Genomic DNA, 16,113 nt, shown 5'->3' with positions numbered 1-16,113 from the left:
TTGTAGCTCATTTGTAACTGGCTTTACTCAGTAATTTGATAATCATTGATATTCTTTCATTTAAGTCGACGCAAATCCGATTGGTAGCCTATTTCATAAATCAGGCACAGAAAGTTCAGAAAAGACTGTCACAGATATTCTCCAATGATGTCAGCAAGTATAGGTTTGCAACTGAGAATTTATATGGCTGGTGAGCCAAATATCACTTCCATTTTCACATTAGCTGTCTGTTATGCATCTTTTGAGTTTCCTTTCTCTTATCCTTAAGCAAGATATATATGCACATTCTGTTGAAATACACATTTATTTATCACTGTAGGAAGAAGTGAAGCAGTCCTTTGACAAAACTATTCATAATTTTTCAGAGCAACAACACACAAAATGCTGGAGGAACTCAGCAGGTCAGGCAGCATCTATGGAGGGCAATAAACAGTCGACGTTTCGGGTTGAGAACCTTCATCAGGACTGGTGAATCGTGATGAAGGGTTTCAACCCGAAACATCGACTGTTTATTTCCCTCCACAGATGCTGCCTGACCTGCTGAGTTCCTCCAGCATGTTGTGTGTGATGCTCCAGAATCCAGCATCTGCAGAATCTCGTGTCTCCATCGTCATTTTTCAGAGCCTGCCACCTGTGTGATGAAAGTATAAGTGAGTAATGCTAACCTACGTTCCATCTAAATAAGTCTCAATAATTAAATATTTTAATGTAATGGGCAACATTGCTTCAACTATTAAAAATTGACAATTTTAATAAAACTTGTTCATCTCTCATACTTAAGTTCTAAAGGTGGAAACTTGTCCTATGCCCTCAAGCATTTGCCCAAGTAGAGATGTGGGAAAATAGGAAAACTTGCTGTACTTTTTGGGCTGCAAATTAACAGGCTAATTTAATTTTTTCTTTAAAACATCAATTATAACCAATTGTGGCATTTGAACCATGACAGACAGTCAGATGAAAAACAACATGCTCCAGGGAATTTGTGCAGAAACATCAAAAATTACATGCTAAGTACATTGTAAGAGGAAGAAAAGCTGGGAGCCAGACAGGCAGGTCTGATCTGGGTTTGACATAAAAAAAGTAAGATAGAGATTTTTGGGGTGGGAGACAGAGAGAAAGGATGAGGAGGGGAGGTGAGAAGGGGCTATTGAGACATATACTGCGGGTGGAAGGAAAAGACAAGTAACAGCTCGCTCATTTCCATACCTCCATCTGCCATTGTGTCTCCTCCTCTCATCCCTCACTCACTCCCCCTCTCCTATGCCCCTCCCTCAACTCTTCCTCTTCCTTCACATCTCTTAATCTCACTGCTCACTCACCAGCCCTCTCACTTGACACTCATCAGAGGGTCCATAAGGACAAGAACTAACATTAGGGGAGGGCTGTAGCTACAAGTTTTATGAACACAATAATTCCCTGGGATCTAGAGAGACTTGAAGTTGTATAGTGTTTCTCACATCTCTTTCAGGAGATTTTGAAATCCATTACCGCCAGCAGATCACTTTTGAAGATCTCTTTCCACAGATGTTGTCTGACCTGCTGAGTGTTTTGAGCATTTTCTGCTTTTACTTTGGGCCATATTTCTATTATTGTATTGTGATAATTACTATAAATGCTTTTATTTTCTTTATGAACCGATAAAACATCTTTAGGTAAACTACGATCAAAGTTAAAATCTTACATTTTACATCCACTGCCATTCCTCGAACTACCCTAGAGATATGCTCCTGGAAAATGTTTCATTCAGTGAAATTTCATAAACTGAAAAGTCTGGGCAATGTACAATATGGGTGTGTGCAGAGAAAAGTGCACTATTCTTGTAGCAAATAAATGAAAGGCATAAAGGCCAAAGACCCCATGGCATTGCAGTGAAAAATCGTAAATTGACGAACACCTGCATTTGAAAGCAGGTGTCCCCTCACTTTTAAAGGCACACCTTTAATAATGCTGTAGCCCCTCATGAGAGATGCCAACTTTTATGAAAATAAACAATGTATTTAAGAATAACAGCACTACCATCAACTCTTTTATGGGTGTTACCTTGATGTATGTGTGGGAATGGGGTTGGCAGAGTGGAGGAGTGGTTCAACATTGCAGACTATTATTTAGGTGAAGTCTTCATTGATGTTTATCAACCAGAAAGAAGCACCATTTTAGAAAATACATACCAGCAACCAAACAGAGAAAGCTCCCTTTGTTGCAATCAACTGCCACCTTAAGTTTCTGCTTAGCTGCACTGCTTTTTTCCATCAATTTAAACCAGCTAAGTTTGATAAATACATTTCAATAAACAGCGAATCCATACAAATTTCAATTATTTGTTTATTAAATGCAAAATGGCTGCAAATATTTTTGAAAATTTCACCTGGATGATTGTAGCAATAATAATTGGCACCAATAAATCAACTAAAATATTCAATGATTAAATCAAAATAAAGTATTTTTCAAAGTTGGCAAAGCATGTTCAAAAGTTACTAACAATTAAGAAAATCTCTTTGTGACTGTCCTGGCATTTCTTGAAGTGGACTCCAAGATTTATCCATAATTTCATTTCCGTTGCTTCAATAGAAATTGCATCTTCTGTTATAGTTCAGACATGACTTTTGGGTCAAATGATCTGTTATTTATAGAATCTATCCTTGCTCTTGTGCTTTTCCTAGTATGAAAAGCCCAAAGCTCAGAAGCATATAGGATGGCAAGGATCACTGCTGCCAGGTAGAACATGAGTTTTGTGCCCAGTTTGAGATCTTGATCTTCAAACACCCTGAGTCAGCCAAAGCTCCACTGATGCACTGAAGGCAATGGTGAATTTCATCACTAATGTCTGCGTTAACTGAGAGGGGGTGACTATCAAGATATGGAAGTTAGTCCATATTTTCTAAGGTCTTGTGAATTTTCATGGTCGGAGGACAGTGTTGTCCAGTTGGGGTAGGATTGTGGAGGGCTCCTGTTGCACAGATTTCAGTGCAAGGTCGATCTTCTTATATGACTTGGAGCTTAGCCTTCAAACATGTACAAATGCAAGCATCATCCATGTATTGCAATTTGACTGCTGAGGTTGGGCTAATCTTGATTCCAGAGTGAAAGAGCTGTAGGTTGAACAGTTGCCCATTAGTTCCATAGATTAGTTCAATTCCAACTTGTTGGAAGTGGGGTGCAGTACTGCGGCAAGAAGAATGAAAGTGTCTTGCAGTCTGGTGTGAACTTGTTGGTCAGGACGAAGACTCACATTCCATCATGAAGCAGATGTAAGAAGTTGAAGGCATGCAGGCAGCCAAATTTGAGGAGGGTACTCCATTACCTCTCTCGACTGACAGAATCAAAAGCCTTAGTGAGCTTGAAAAAGACTATGTATTGTGCTGGAACTGCTCTCTGCGTTTATCTTGGAATCGTCATGGAGTGAAGCTCATGTCCACTGTGCACAGAATCCACATTGCAATCTGAGGAGCAGCTGGGAGGAGATGGTCAAGGAGGACCCTGCAAAAGAATCTTTCTGCAGCAAAGACACCTCTCTGTCATTGTTGCATTTGGATTTGTCTCATTTCTTGAACCTTCTGGCACATTTTAACAGGATCAAAACAGCACTGTGAGTTCCCTGAATACTGTTTGTGAAAACTGCATTTTTTCAATTGCAACATTCACAGGGGAGTGTGCCAGGTTTCCTTCTGTAACATTGTGCTGTCAGTCTCAGCACAGCATATTCTATTCATCAAACAAGCTCTTGCAACTGCCACTGTTTAGCCTCGCAAGTGTGATCTCTGCAACCAGCTCTTAATGGCAAATACCACAATGCAAACATCACTCTTCAGTCTGAAGGGAGAATTTGTTGCTGAATGAATAGTTCTGATAGGAGGGTATTGGGAGAGTATTCCCAAGGGGTTTTGGAGACATTGGCAAGCTAGCAAAGAATAGTGCCCACAGGTGGCAATTTTTGTGCAAGGCAGCATGGAGACTATGCAGGCTACACACGGGCAATCCTGGAAGGAGGTTGCCAGAGAGGCATGTTTAGGGTACGAGTGTGATCATCAAATGCCTGCACTTTGAGGAAGCCTACAATGCAGGCAAATGCCTACTCCATCTAGTCCTGTAGGCTGAATAGAGTTCTACCCTTGAGAACGGATCTTAGATGGTGTCTGAGTGCAGCAGAGAGCACCATATTGTGAGATGTGGCAAAGACCAGCAGTAGCCTGAAACCATGCAGAAGACAGGAAACTGAGACTGACTGTGGTTTAGACCTTCACAGGCAAAGCAATCAAGACACGTGTGTGAGGCTGTATGTGAGGTCACTGAAGGTCACGGATCTCATTAAGAACTAAGAATGCAACTGAGGGTTGGCCCTATAAATTGCTTGGTTTCACAGGAAACACCATTAGTGAAAGCTGGTTGTTCTGTGAATAAGAAAGAACTGTCATTTTTCAGACCACTAGGCTTGTCAATCTCACTGAGGATGAATTTTTGCAAGTTGCACCACTTTAACATCATCGTGGAATTTTACGCCTGAAAAAAAGGGTACTGGGACTTAATGAAAATCTTGTCAAATAGTCAGGAGTCCAATTTCCAGATGGACACTCAGACAAATGTTGTACAAATTACTCTGCTGCAGATTAAACTAATCTTCAACCAGACAGGACAATATTTTTGAAGTTGTTGAAGGAATCTTTAGGTCAATTTACTCAGAAACAGTTTAACTGAGGAATGGAATCAACAACTCCTCCCAACAAAAGCTGGGCAATTTGTCCAGAAAAAATGCATTGAGAATAGCTTCAAACATATTATGTACATAAAATCAATCTCAGTCACCTACAGCAGTGCAGTCACCAGGCTTATAAATGAGGGAATTACCTAATCATCTACATTCTGGTTTGGAGTAGCACTGTCAATATATGCAGCTAAATTATAACTAGCTTTTCATCCGTAGGTTTCAATCAAACCCTGACTAACAGAATACTAGTCCTTTTTCTGTTTACTAACTGAATTTACCTTTGTGTACTGACTGCAAGGATAATTCATGAAATTACTTCAAGACATCTAATCTAGCTTCGACAATATAAATTCTTCCTGAATTCATCATTAATTAGAAATCTCACTAAGAATTAAAAGACTGAATTGTGAGAAATGGAAAAATACTAATCTGTAAAACTACTTTGCATTGAACTATCATAACCAACTTCCTTTCTTTTGGACAGCAGTAATGCTTCTACTCCTCCCGTTTACACCTCCTCTAGGCTCATTGATTGCTTTCTTATTTTCCCCTTAAATTCCTCTTCCGTGCATCATCACCTCTTTCGTCATTTAATTAAGCTCTCCTGTCTTCAATCCTTCCAAAACCCCTCCTTTTGAATTCTTTCCTTTCTCTTCTTTAAAACCTAAACACATCTTACTGCTCCCTGATTTCTCAGCATCTTAAGACTTGTTTCAAACCTAACCTTTTACTGTTCTGATAAAAGGTTACATGAAACTTCAATTCTGTTTCTCTCTCCTCAGGTGCTGCCTGACCTGCTGAGTACTTCCAGCTTTTCTGGATATGATAACTGCAGTTTATAAGATTAGCAAAAGAGTGACGTTATCAGGTACTCCATGTGGTACAGCAGCTTCTGTGCTAAAGTGTGGTTGTAATCTTGAGAACAGCTTGACAGTGCTTAATATTAGTAATGAGAATGAATTAATATACTGGAACTTTGGACAATATAACACACATATGCTTCTTCATAGGAGCTTAAATGGATGGATAGATGATCTGTAGAGGAACTGAGAATCACAGAATGAACATTCACATTTATTTTATCCTAAAATGGAAACAATTTAGGAAAGGGATGCAGGTTTAAGTGATCTGCAGGTAAAGAGTGGCAAAACTGAAGCTTCCAAATGCATAGGACATTTAAAACTATCACCTCACACCGAACACTTACCTGGTTAGATTCTTTGTTCTTAGGTGTGTTTACTGTATCCAATGCTACTCACTTTATAGTTTCCTTGCCATGCCAGTAAAATGGAACAAATATGAGTGATACTTAAAAACTAATTACGTGCCATTTGGTGGCATTGTGAAGAATTGTATTGCATTTCAGTGCCACAGTTATTGCAGTGTGGGCGCTTCTTGCTGGAGGTACTTTGACATGGGATTAACTTCTAGAGGAATGCATTAGTCATGCTAAACAGCAGCAAGCTTAGGCTAGCCTGATAAGATTGCACCACACTTCAAATCAGAAAACCCTTTTATTGACAGCTTCTCATTGAACGTCTAAGAGCATTAGTGTATTTAGGGGCTAGGTGTTTTGTATCGTCTAAAGCTGATCTCATAATCATGGTATAAAATTAATTCAATGCTGCTTTACATGTTAATCCTTACAGGATTGATTTTGGGGTCACAACAGTGCAGGATTGGAAAATAGAAAAATAGCACTTAAAGTGACTCATTTCAGATCTCATTCTCCACACTGACTAAAGTGCTGCTGTCCTTTCTTTCAGATAGTTAGCTGCATGGGACAATCCTCACTGTCCTATAGAAAAGATCAACTCAATCACAGGATACCAAGTAAATGTAATCAAAATGGATGCCGCAGCCAAAAAGTTACAATTTTTTCCATGTCTTTTAAATGATAATACCTTAACTCAATCTCTGCAATCTCCTTCAGCTGTACAATCCTTCAACATCTAAAAAGAAAGAATAAACTAACTACACATGAGACTCCATGGATGCATAGACACATGGAAACAATTGAAGGGAAGGAAAAGGCAGGATAAGAAAGAACAAAAAGGAATTAGGAGTTAAGGGAAAGGAGAACTTTGAAATTACATTATTAAGAAACATAACACAAAATAGTAAAATATTTCACAAACACATCAATAAAAGAAAGAAAGGTTGGGATAGAAAGAGTGCCATGACAGAATAGACAGGATATTACCACAAGTAAGAAATGGATATGGCAGAAATATTAAATCAATTTTTTACTTCAGAAGTTAGCAGGGAAATTGAACAGATGGACATTACATTGGGTGACTAATGAATAATGAGCTAAATGCATTTAAGATGGAAAAAAAGGCTTTATTAAATAAACTTCTCAATATCAAAGTGAATAAAACTAGTGATCCTGATGGATTGTATCCATGCATTCTATAAGAAACTGGGGAAGAGACATCACAGCCATCTATACCCATATTTAATAATTCATTTGGACAATATAGTGATACCAGAGGACTTGCAGATGGCTGTTGTAATGCCAATACTTATGATAGTGGATAAAACATGTCCAAGAAATTAAGGAACAGTCAGCTTAACATCAATGGTAGGAAAAATAATGGAATCCCTTCTAAAGTGGAATGAAACATCTAGAAATGAAAAGTATAATATCAAACAATCAGCATGGATTTCAAAAAGGCAAATCTTGTTTGATCAGCTTATTGTAACTTTTGAAGTGATAACAGAGAGTGGATAGTGGTGATGCAGTAGACAATTTACTTATACTTTCAACAAACCGTTAGTATGGGTAACCCTTAACAGACTAATGAACAAGGTCAGAGAATGTGGAGTTAGGGGCAAATAGCAGAATGGAGTGCTATCTGAATTCAAGGCAGAAAGCAGAAAGTGGGAGTGAAGTGAAGCTACTCGCAGTGGAAGAAGTAATGGTCTTTCAAAAGAATTATCACTGGCCACTGCTGTACACAACTTACATAAAATATCTAAACTTTAGAATAAAAAAAATCAAATACACTAGTTCCAAAATAGAGACACAAAAGACTGCAGATGCTGGAATTTGCAGCAAAAAAAAACACTGCAGGAAAAACCCAGTGGGTGAGACAACATCTGTGGAGGGAAAGGAATGGTCAACATTTTGGGTCAAGAGCTGCTCCCTGACCTGCTGAGCTCCTCCAGAAGTTTGTTTTTTTTAAACTATTTCTAAATGTGGATATGACACCAAATTGGGGAGGACAGTCAATTGTGAAGAGAAATGCAACACGTTACAATTGAATATTAATAAACTTGCAGAATGGGCAAGGAATTAGGAAAGAAATAGAGGTAGCAAGAATCATGAGATTGCATTACTTGGAAGGTATGTCAAGGCAGGATACAGAAACACTTGGAGTATAGATATGCCAAGCACTAAAACAATGCGCCATTCTGTTGTTTAGTGCTCATCACTATATTTATTGTTGTATTTATTATTTCCATGTGTACTGTTTGCTCTGTGAGCTTCACGTGAGCAAGAAATTTCATTGCACTGTAGTGTATGTGACAATAAACTAGTCTGAATCTAGGCAAGAAAAATCATTAAACAAAAAGGCAGACCAAGCACTGGGGTCTACGCCTAGAGGGACAGGATTGAAACGTCGGGAATAGTTACATTAAACTTACATTGAACTCTGGTAGCCATATTATAGGAAGTATACGGAGGTACAGGAGAGGACGCAGAGAAGGCTTTGAAGGGAGGGGACTGCATAGGTCTGGGTTAGGTCACAGGCTTCAAGCACTGGGAAGAATGGCTGAAGGTCAATCAGCGACCATGGATTTGCTGAAGCAGGTGAGTGTCAGTGGTCGGGGAGGAGTGGGGGTTGCTGCCCCACTCTAGGAAGAGGGCAGGCAGAAACAGCTAGAGAGTGGTGGGAGGCCAGGATGGGAGAGGGGGAATGGGGGAATCAAATGGCAATGGAAGGTGGAAAGGGCTGAGGGAAAGGGGTGAGTGAAGAGGAAGGGAACTAACAGAGGACCATCAAAGACGGGTGGGGAGCGGGGAGGAGACTGAGGGAGAAGGGAGTGAAGGAAACAGAGGATTAAGGTGGGAGAGGGAGGGCAAGATTACGTGTGTACCTACATATGTAGGTGAGTACATGTGTACACTAAGTCAGTGCAGCAGGGCTTTGTCTCCTTGCCACTCCTTGGACCAAGACCTGACTCCTTATCACCACATGGCAGCTGGTGTGTAACAGCCACTGCTCATTAAAAGAATACAAACATAGGCATATTCCACTCCTCAGAAATGAAGTGAAAGCAAGCCATCCTTGATCTCAAGGGACTGTCTAAGAGGAAGAGACAAAAATAATGCTTCCTTTTATAACTCCATTAGGGAATCTGGCAGAAATTTCTTTATCCAAAGACTGGTGAGAAGATGGAACTTGCTACTTCAGGAGTAAATATTCCTTAACAGGAGAATGGATAAGCATTTGTGGCAGAAGGGAACAGAGGATTACACTAATCAATTTGGATGAGGAAGGAGTAGAGGAAGCTTGAATGAGCACAGAATAATTGGGCCAGATGTCCAATGCAAATTCTGAGAGCAAGTGTGAAACCAACCAAGTTTGATCTGTATAGGATAGAATGGGATTGTGAAAATGGTGAAAAACTAGATCAGAGCTCTATGTACAAAGATTATTAACATGTTGTGGATAGGTATAGCAAATAATAAAAGGTCAGTCCAGGTCTAGGGGTATATTCTAAAAATTAAACTGCGTTCAAGAATGAAGTCAGGATACACTTCCAGAGGCAAAGGGTAGCAGGAATTAGGAAACTTTTCTGTAAATGAGAAGTGATCCCATGCAAGTTGCTAATTACAAATCTGATACTGATAAATTTTTGATTACCAAAGATATTAAGAGATATGAAGAAACAGTGGTGACTGATGGACACAGATTACTCCTCCAGGTGCTCTGGTCTCCTCCCATGTCCCAAAGATGTGCAGGTTGGTAGATTAATTGGCCACTGTAAATTGCCCATAGTGTGTTGGTGAATGGTAGAATCTTGAGGAGTGGGAGTTGATGGGAATGTAAGATTAGTGTAAATGGGTGGTTGATGGTTAGCGTGGACTCAGTGGGTCAAAGGGCCTGTTTCTTTGCTGTATCTCTATGACTCGAGTCATGAATCTCACTGAATGTAGAACAGTTGTGAAGGAATGGCTTTGCCTGTTGTCAAGGCCCGATTTTGTTATGTTTCTCTAGGTTGCTCTAACCCAAATCTCTTATGCATTTCCTACTCCCTTCAATCAGCATGCCTTCCAAGTTCTGGTATTCCCTCCCCAAAGTTCCTTGTTTCTCCACCTCTCCCCAAACAAAACCTACCTCCAGGACCAAGCACTTGCTCATTTGTCCTAATACTTTCTTCTTCGGCTGCACCATGTTGAGCCTGCAGTGTATGCTGTTCCCTCACAGCTCCAGGGATCAGGGTTCAATCCTGACCTCCGGTGCTGTCTGCAGAATTTACAAGTTTGCTCAGTGTGGGTTTCCTCCAGGTGCTCCAGTTTCATCCCACTTCCCACAAGTTGTGCTGATAGGTTAATTGGCTATTGTAAATTATCTCTTTGTGTAGGATAATAGCAGAACAAGTCAAAGGGAAATTGATGGGCAGGTGCAAGAGAGAATGAGCTGAAGGGATATCAGGAGACTGGGATTCCTTCAAGAGCCAGCATGGACCTGAAGGGCCAAATGGTCTCCTTCTGTTTTAGTACAAACACGTTTAATTATGTCCCTGTGAAGTGTTTTGAGACACTTATAAGTTATTATTGAATTATAGTTTTTGATGATGCATTGTCATTACATCTAATTAATCAATTACAATTGCTGTAGCAATGATCTTCTTGTGTCTCAGTAATTTTCAGATGACAGATTTTTTTTTAACCTGAACTCCATGAGGAACTAAAATAATAATGTATCCTTTGGGTTTGGACTTTGATGTACACACAGGAAAAATATAAATCAAGCTCCATGTTCCCCAAAGACAGTATGAACTTTTTATAAACTGTGTAATAGCAGAAACAATGCAGTGGTTAGAAGTTTTCTGTATTATTTTTCTCTGATTTCCTCAAATGAAGTCAGCCTTCTTTATTTTTAGGTCTGTATCAATACTTCCCCGCACCACTATCCCACCCATCAGCACCACTCCTTAAAATGCTGAAATTCCTGTAGTCTTGGGAGCACTTAGAAAGAGGAATGTATTCACAGCTGTTGGTCACCCTTTCCTGCTTTCCTACCTTCTGTATACTTGATTAATTTTTTGCAACTACACTTTGGCTGACTTGCTGTGGGTGAGCTAACTGACGCTCAGTTGAGAAGTCTGTTTGCATAAATATAAATGAAACTTTTTGAATGTTTGCACTGTTGAATAGGCTACCAACAACTGGCTTCTGGGCTCAGAAATGAAGGACGGATGCTTGCAGAGCGGGCGATATCTTTGCAGTTGCACTCCCCCATGAATGCAAGAAAACTGGTGAGAAGACCTGGTCAGCAATCATTGTGGTGATTATCAACCTAACTATAAATCAATATTTCCTACAAATTAGCAACAGTTTGAAAGCAGTTTTGTCATTCTCACCACTTAATTGCTTTTTTGCTTCAGCCACTTAATGTTAGTGGCTCTCCTTTTGTTCAACCCGAGCTTATCACATGGAAGCTGCAATGCGTCTTGTTGTATTCATTTTCTCCTTGTGCAGGAGACCCCTTTGGTTTTGTGTGGTTGTTGTGGACGATGGTGCTGGAGACTGGGTTTCTTATTAAACTTCATCTCTGTGGTAAGAGGAATTGCAGAGGCCAGCTGGGCCTCCTGCCTGCATGCATCAAGAGTTAATTTTAGAGGATACACAGTCATCATGAACAAGTGCAGAAGGTTTTCTGGTGGTCCTGCCAAACAGCAAGAGCTCTTAATTAGCAGCAGTGCTCAATCAGACTGCTTAACCTGGTGGAGCTCTGGGAGGTCATGCTCCTGCCTGCTGCACAGGCACAACAGCAAGGCACAAGGAACTGACAGCAGGTTTCTTAAATGCATCATTAAATGTGCCTTTTTCTACTTATGACTCAATTTATCATCAGCTTTTAAGTCCAATTCTATGCTGTCTAGAATAACAGTGGAAATGTTTTTAAAACTGGCAATGGTAAGAAATTGTGCAGTTTATTCAGACTGTACATGAAAATTTAAGTGTTAATTGTATATGCTTTGTTCTTTAATCTATTTCATTACACACTCCAAAATTGTAACATTACACATGTACTGGAGATTACAAGCATTTGAGAGCTATTCCTCTAAGACGTTGACTTTGCATTCCAGTATCAATTGAACATTTTCCCCTTTGAGTTACTGCACATTCAGTATCTTAGATACCATTGAACATAATCATTAATGATCTTAAAACTAGTGTCTTAGTGTCAGGAGAATGAAATAAATAAAATGATTCCCTGCACCTATTCACTCACGAATTCTACAATTCTTTTTTTAAAAAGTTGCAGAAGATGAAAGCAAATGATTCCCACTAAGCTGAAATGAATCAGACTACATTGGGGGAGGTAGCATGAGGTGGCAGGATTTACAAGATGGCATGCATACTTCAGCTTTTTTTGACATGTTATTACTAAGTCTTAACCAATTGTGATACTAGAAGATATGCTTCTGAAGAACTAAATGAGAACAACAGGAGAGAAAGTCAGAATTTTCTGAATGCTTAGGCTATGCAGTTAGCCTTACTAATGGAAATACAGGATTTTAAAACTGCATTCTTTCTGAAGCAGATGTTTATATTGGAAAGTTATTGTTACTGGAACCAGACTAAACGCAGTAAAATACAGTCAATTCAGTCTTCTAATCTGCAGAAAGCACTTTTAAACCAATCTAGTTTGAATGTTTAAGCAGTATGAGCACACTTTATCCACAGGAAGAGAAGCTCTCTGCTGGGCAGAAGAATTGGATTGAAGCAAGGTAGTAAATTAACCTTTTTTTTTGAAGACATGCATTGCTTTCTATCTTAGGAATATTTCACAAGAACTTGTTTTCATAAAATATGGCCAAGATTTTGAACATTTTGTCCACTGTTGATATAATGTTATGCATTATCAGTAAAATGAAAGTTCTGTAAACCAGATCACTCAAGAATTCATGTGTAACTAATTCTTTTACAACTTCTTGTGGAGCACATAGATTTTGCAGTAAAATCTAAGTAAAGGGATCAACCAATATGTGTATCAACATATAAAGTACCGCGACTATGCCCAGTATATAACTAAGTATTGTAGGGAAAACGTTAAAAGGAATCTAAGGAATGGGGGTCGCAATTATACAGCATTCTTCATATATACGCGCAAAATTTTAACAAAAAGCAACAAAAAAATTCAGGGCATTTGTGAAATGCAGATGGATTGTAAAAAGGCATCACCATCCAACTCTTTTGCAAAACATCTGGGGCTTACAGTCAGCCAGGCACTGGCTGTCTCAACAGCTTTTGTGGGGAGATAATGCTCATTTGATTGCAGTGCATTTAAAAAGTTGCTAAAATTTGATGTAATTGTTAAAAATGCATGTTATTTCTGAAAGCGCAAATCTTGAGATTCTATGTTTTCTGAAAAGGTTTCCATTCTCAAAAGCTTGTGTGTTATATTATTTTAATATAAAACACAATCCTTTGACATATTATTTTAATATAATACACTATGTGTGGAGTGGAATTATTCAACTTAAAAACAGCCTGACTATTGGAGAGTTGAATCTTTCTTTCCCTTTCCCAGCACTCACCATTTAACTTTTCCCTTTCAGATGCTCATCAAACTACAAACAAATCTATTTTTATTTCAAACTATCAGATGTCCCATGGAGTTACTCATGCTGGTTACAATACCATAAATGCTATTACCATTGTACAAATTCTACTGCTGAAATAAAGCTATATTTTACAGGAATATGGTGTCAACTATTGAGGACATTTGGCAAATTAGCAGGTGTTCTGTAGATTCCAGGCACCTACTAAGTAAAAACATTAAATAATTGCTTTTCTTTTGTTTTTATAATCATTACAGATTAAGTGCTACATCTTAAGTAGGATAAAATAAATCTATTTTCAACACAATTTCCATACGGCTTTGCTTCCTGAACTTTTCTATGCTAAAGAAGTTGCAACTTTTTAACTGTTGAAAGGAAAATTGGCATATGGAGTTGCAGCACACTGATACATAACTGATATTCACCAGAAAAGCTTCCAGACTGTCCTAATGCTATCAATTGCAGCTAAATCTAAAGATTTTCCCACAAGGATAATAAAGGCGTTGTTAACAAAAAAAATGAAGTCCTAGTTACCCTGCAACAATATATGGATTATCTGGTAAATGCTTTATTGTGAATTAGCTTTTCCAGCCATCACTGAACATGGTGTTAAAAGCATAATGTTTCTGCATAGATAATTTAGTAAATAGATTGTCATGCAATATCAGTCAACCAGCCTGTTGGTTTCTAAAATTTGAATCCAAATTCTCAGAAATTTCTGCAATATGCTTTTCAACTGTTGTCCTTTCAAACCAATATTCATGTTTACGTGCTGGCACTTTGGAGCATTTGAACAAAGACACATCAAGACAGAGTATAACATGCAAGTTTATGACTTCCATGGAAACATCATGTATTCTCCATATTACATCTATCATACCATAATCTCTCCTAACATAACATCTTTCTTATTAATGAATGATGTAAAAGCCTTTCTTCAGAACACTTCACACATTTTTTTAAATTAGTGCTGTATAAAGAAACTATACAGCCCATTTTACTAAATTAAGTGTAGACAGTGCAGAATATACATCACATAGTCCAACCAGGAGATATAAAACGCAAGAACATAATCAGTTAAAATTAAAACAGCTCTGCTCAATGTATTTTCAATAGTTTAAAATCCTAAACAGCTATCTCAATACACAGCCAATTTATTTTTCTTTACCCTTAATTGTTTTTTTTAAAAAACAGTTTAGTTATAGCAGTACTGCACAGCACCAACAGCCGTTTAACAAGGACACATATCTTGTTGCCTTGCAATATTCAGTAATTCCACAAAAGTCTGAGGCATATTGTCTCCTCAGATTTTCTACACATCAAGTAAAATTATAATATCTGTCTGGTTACCACATGCCAGTACATTATTAAAATACTTTTCTTAAGCAAAGTTTTTTAAACAAAAATCATCTTGATTGAATTGTCAGCCTATGATGTTTTTGAACAGCGAGAAAGACGTCTGCATTCTCTGAACCCTCTGTCCTGAGGACTAATGCAGTAATGTTTAGTCTGTTCTATTGACACAGCCCTTTGCATTATAAAAGGTTTCATCAGCTTTCCTTAGGAGGGAAATAAATTGGAATTCTTTGTAAACTGTTAACTAAATTCTAAAATGTTAAACTAATCCTGTGGGTACACATATATCAGACTAAGAATACCATGGATTCCTGATGTTTTTCTGCACTTTAAGCAGATTTGAACATTGGTTTATTCTGATATCTTAGACCAATTTCCCACCAACTCTGTAAACTGCAGGTTCCAATCTTATTCTAAAGTCAACAAGATACTTTATTTAGACTGTAGTTGCAAATGTAATCTACTCCACAATCCTTAATCAATATGTGCCACATTAAATTATACAGATTTACAAACTTATAAAGTGGAACCATCCAGTTCTGGGTTTTCAAATTAAAACATTGTTCAGAAGAAATTTAAATAAAATAAGGGTAATATAAACCATACGAATCCTATCCTGCTTGTAAGTGTTAAATAGACTAGAGCAACAAAGATTTTTGGAAGATAAATATAATATAAAATGAACCAAGAAAGAAAATATATTAGTGTGTATTATCAAAATGCAAATTTCAAGAAAAACCTTTGTAAGTCTGTGATATAGTAGCCTCTTGATTAATACAGTTAAGGCCTTATTTTAATGGAAGCCTTTATGTCTTTTCACTGGAAACTTTAAGGATCTCTTTAAATTCTGGCCATAGTGCTTTAACTTAAAATGATAACTATGAAATGTCAAGAAGTTGTAATATAAGCCCTCATTCCACATTGAATAAAATAAGTAGAAACAGAAGGAAAATTACATTGCCTGTAAATAGAAGGCTCATTGTTAACAGCATTCATTCTTCAGGGTTGAAACCTGAATTCTGCAACACCTTTAACACCGACAGTCAAAATACTGTCACAACTTGGAGAATACACTACAAAGGTAATATATTTGTATTGCCACCTCAAACTCTATTGTGTATTATACACCTCAACACGCTGGCTATAGGAATGTGTTTTTTTAAACTGATCTACTAATTTATCATCTATCAGAACCTAATGATTCTGCAGCCCTAATTAGTGCCAAGTCAGCAATATAAAGACAGCATCAT

General features: G+C 38.1%; 1 protein-coding gene across 1 annotated transcript in view; it reads right to left on the bottom strand.

Moving 5' to 3' along the window:
• LOC127569690 (biotin--protein ligase-like) overlaps positions 1-16,113 on the bottom strand; it is a 94,174-nt gene that overhangs the window by 17,168 nt on the left and 60,893 nt on the right. The window contains exon 7 of the mRNA XM_052014490.1: positions 1,265-1,275. Within this exon, the coding sequence (XP_051870450.1) occupies positions 1,265-1,275 (11 nt within the window). The remainder of the gene's footprint in view (positions 1-1,264; positions 1,276-16,113) is intronic.

Source organism: Pristis pectinata, chromosome 4, assembly GCF_009764475.1.
Source record: "Pristis pectinata isolate sPriPec2 chromosome 4, sPriPec2.1.pri, whole genome shotgun sequence".
NCBI lineage: Eukaryota > Metazoa > Chordata > Chondrichthyes > Rhinopristiformes > Pristidae > Pristis > Pristis pectinata.
The sequence above is the reverse complement of the archived record's forward strand: the minus strand, read 5'-3'. Positions and strand labels throughout refer to the sequence as shown.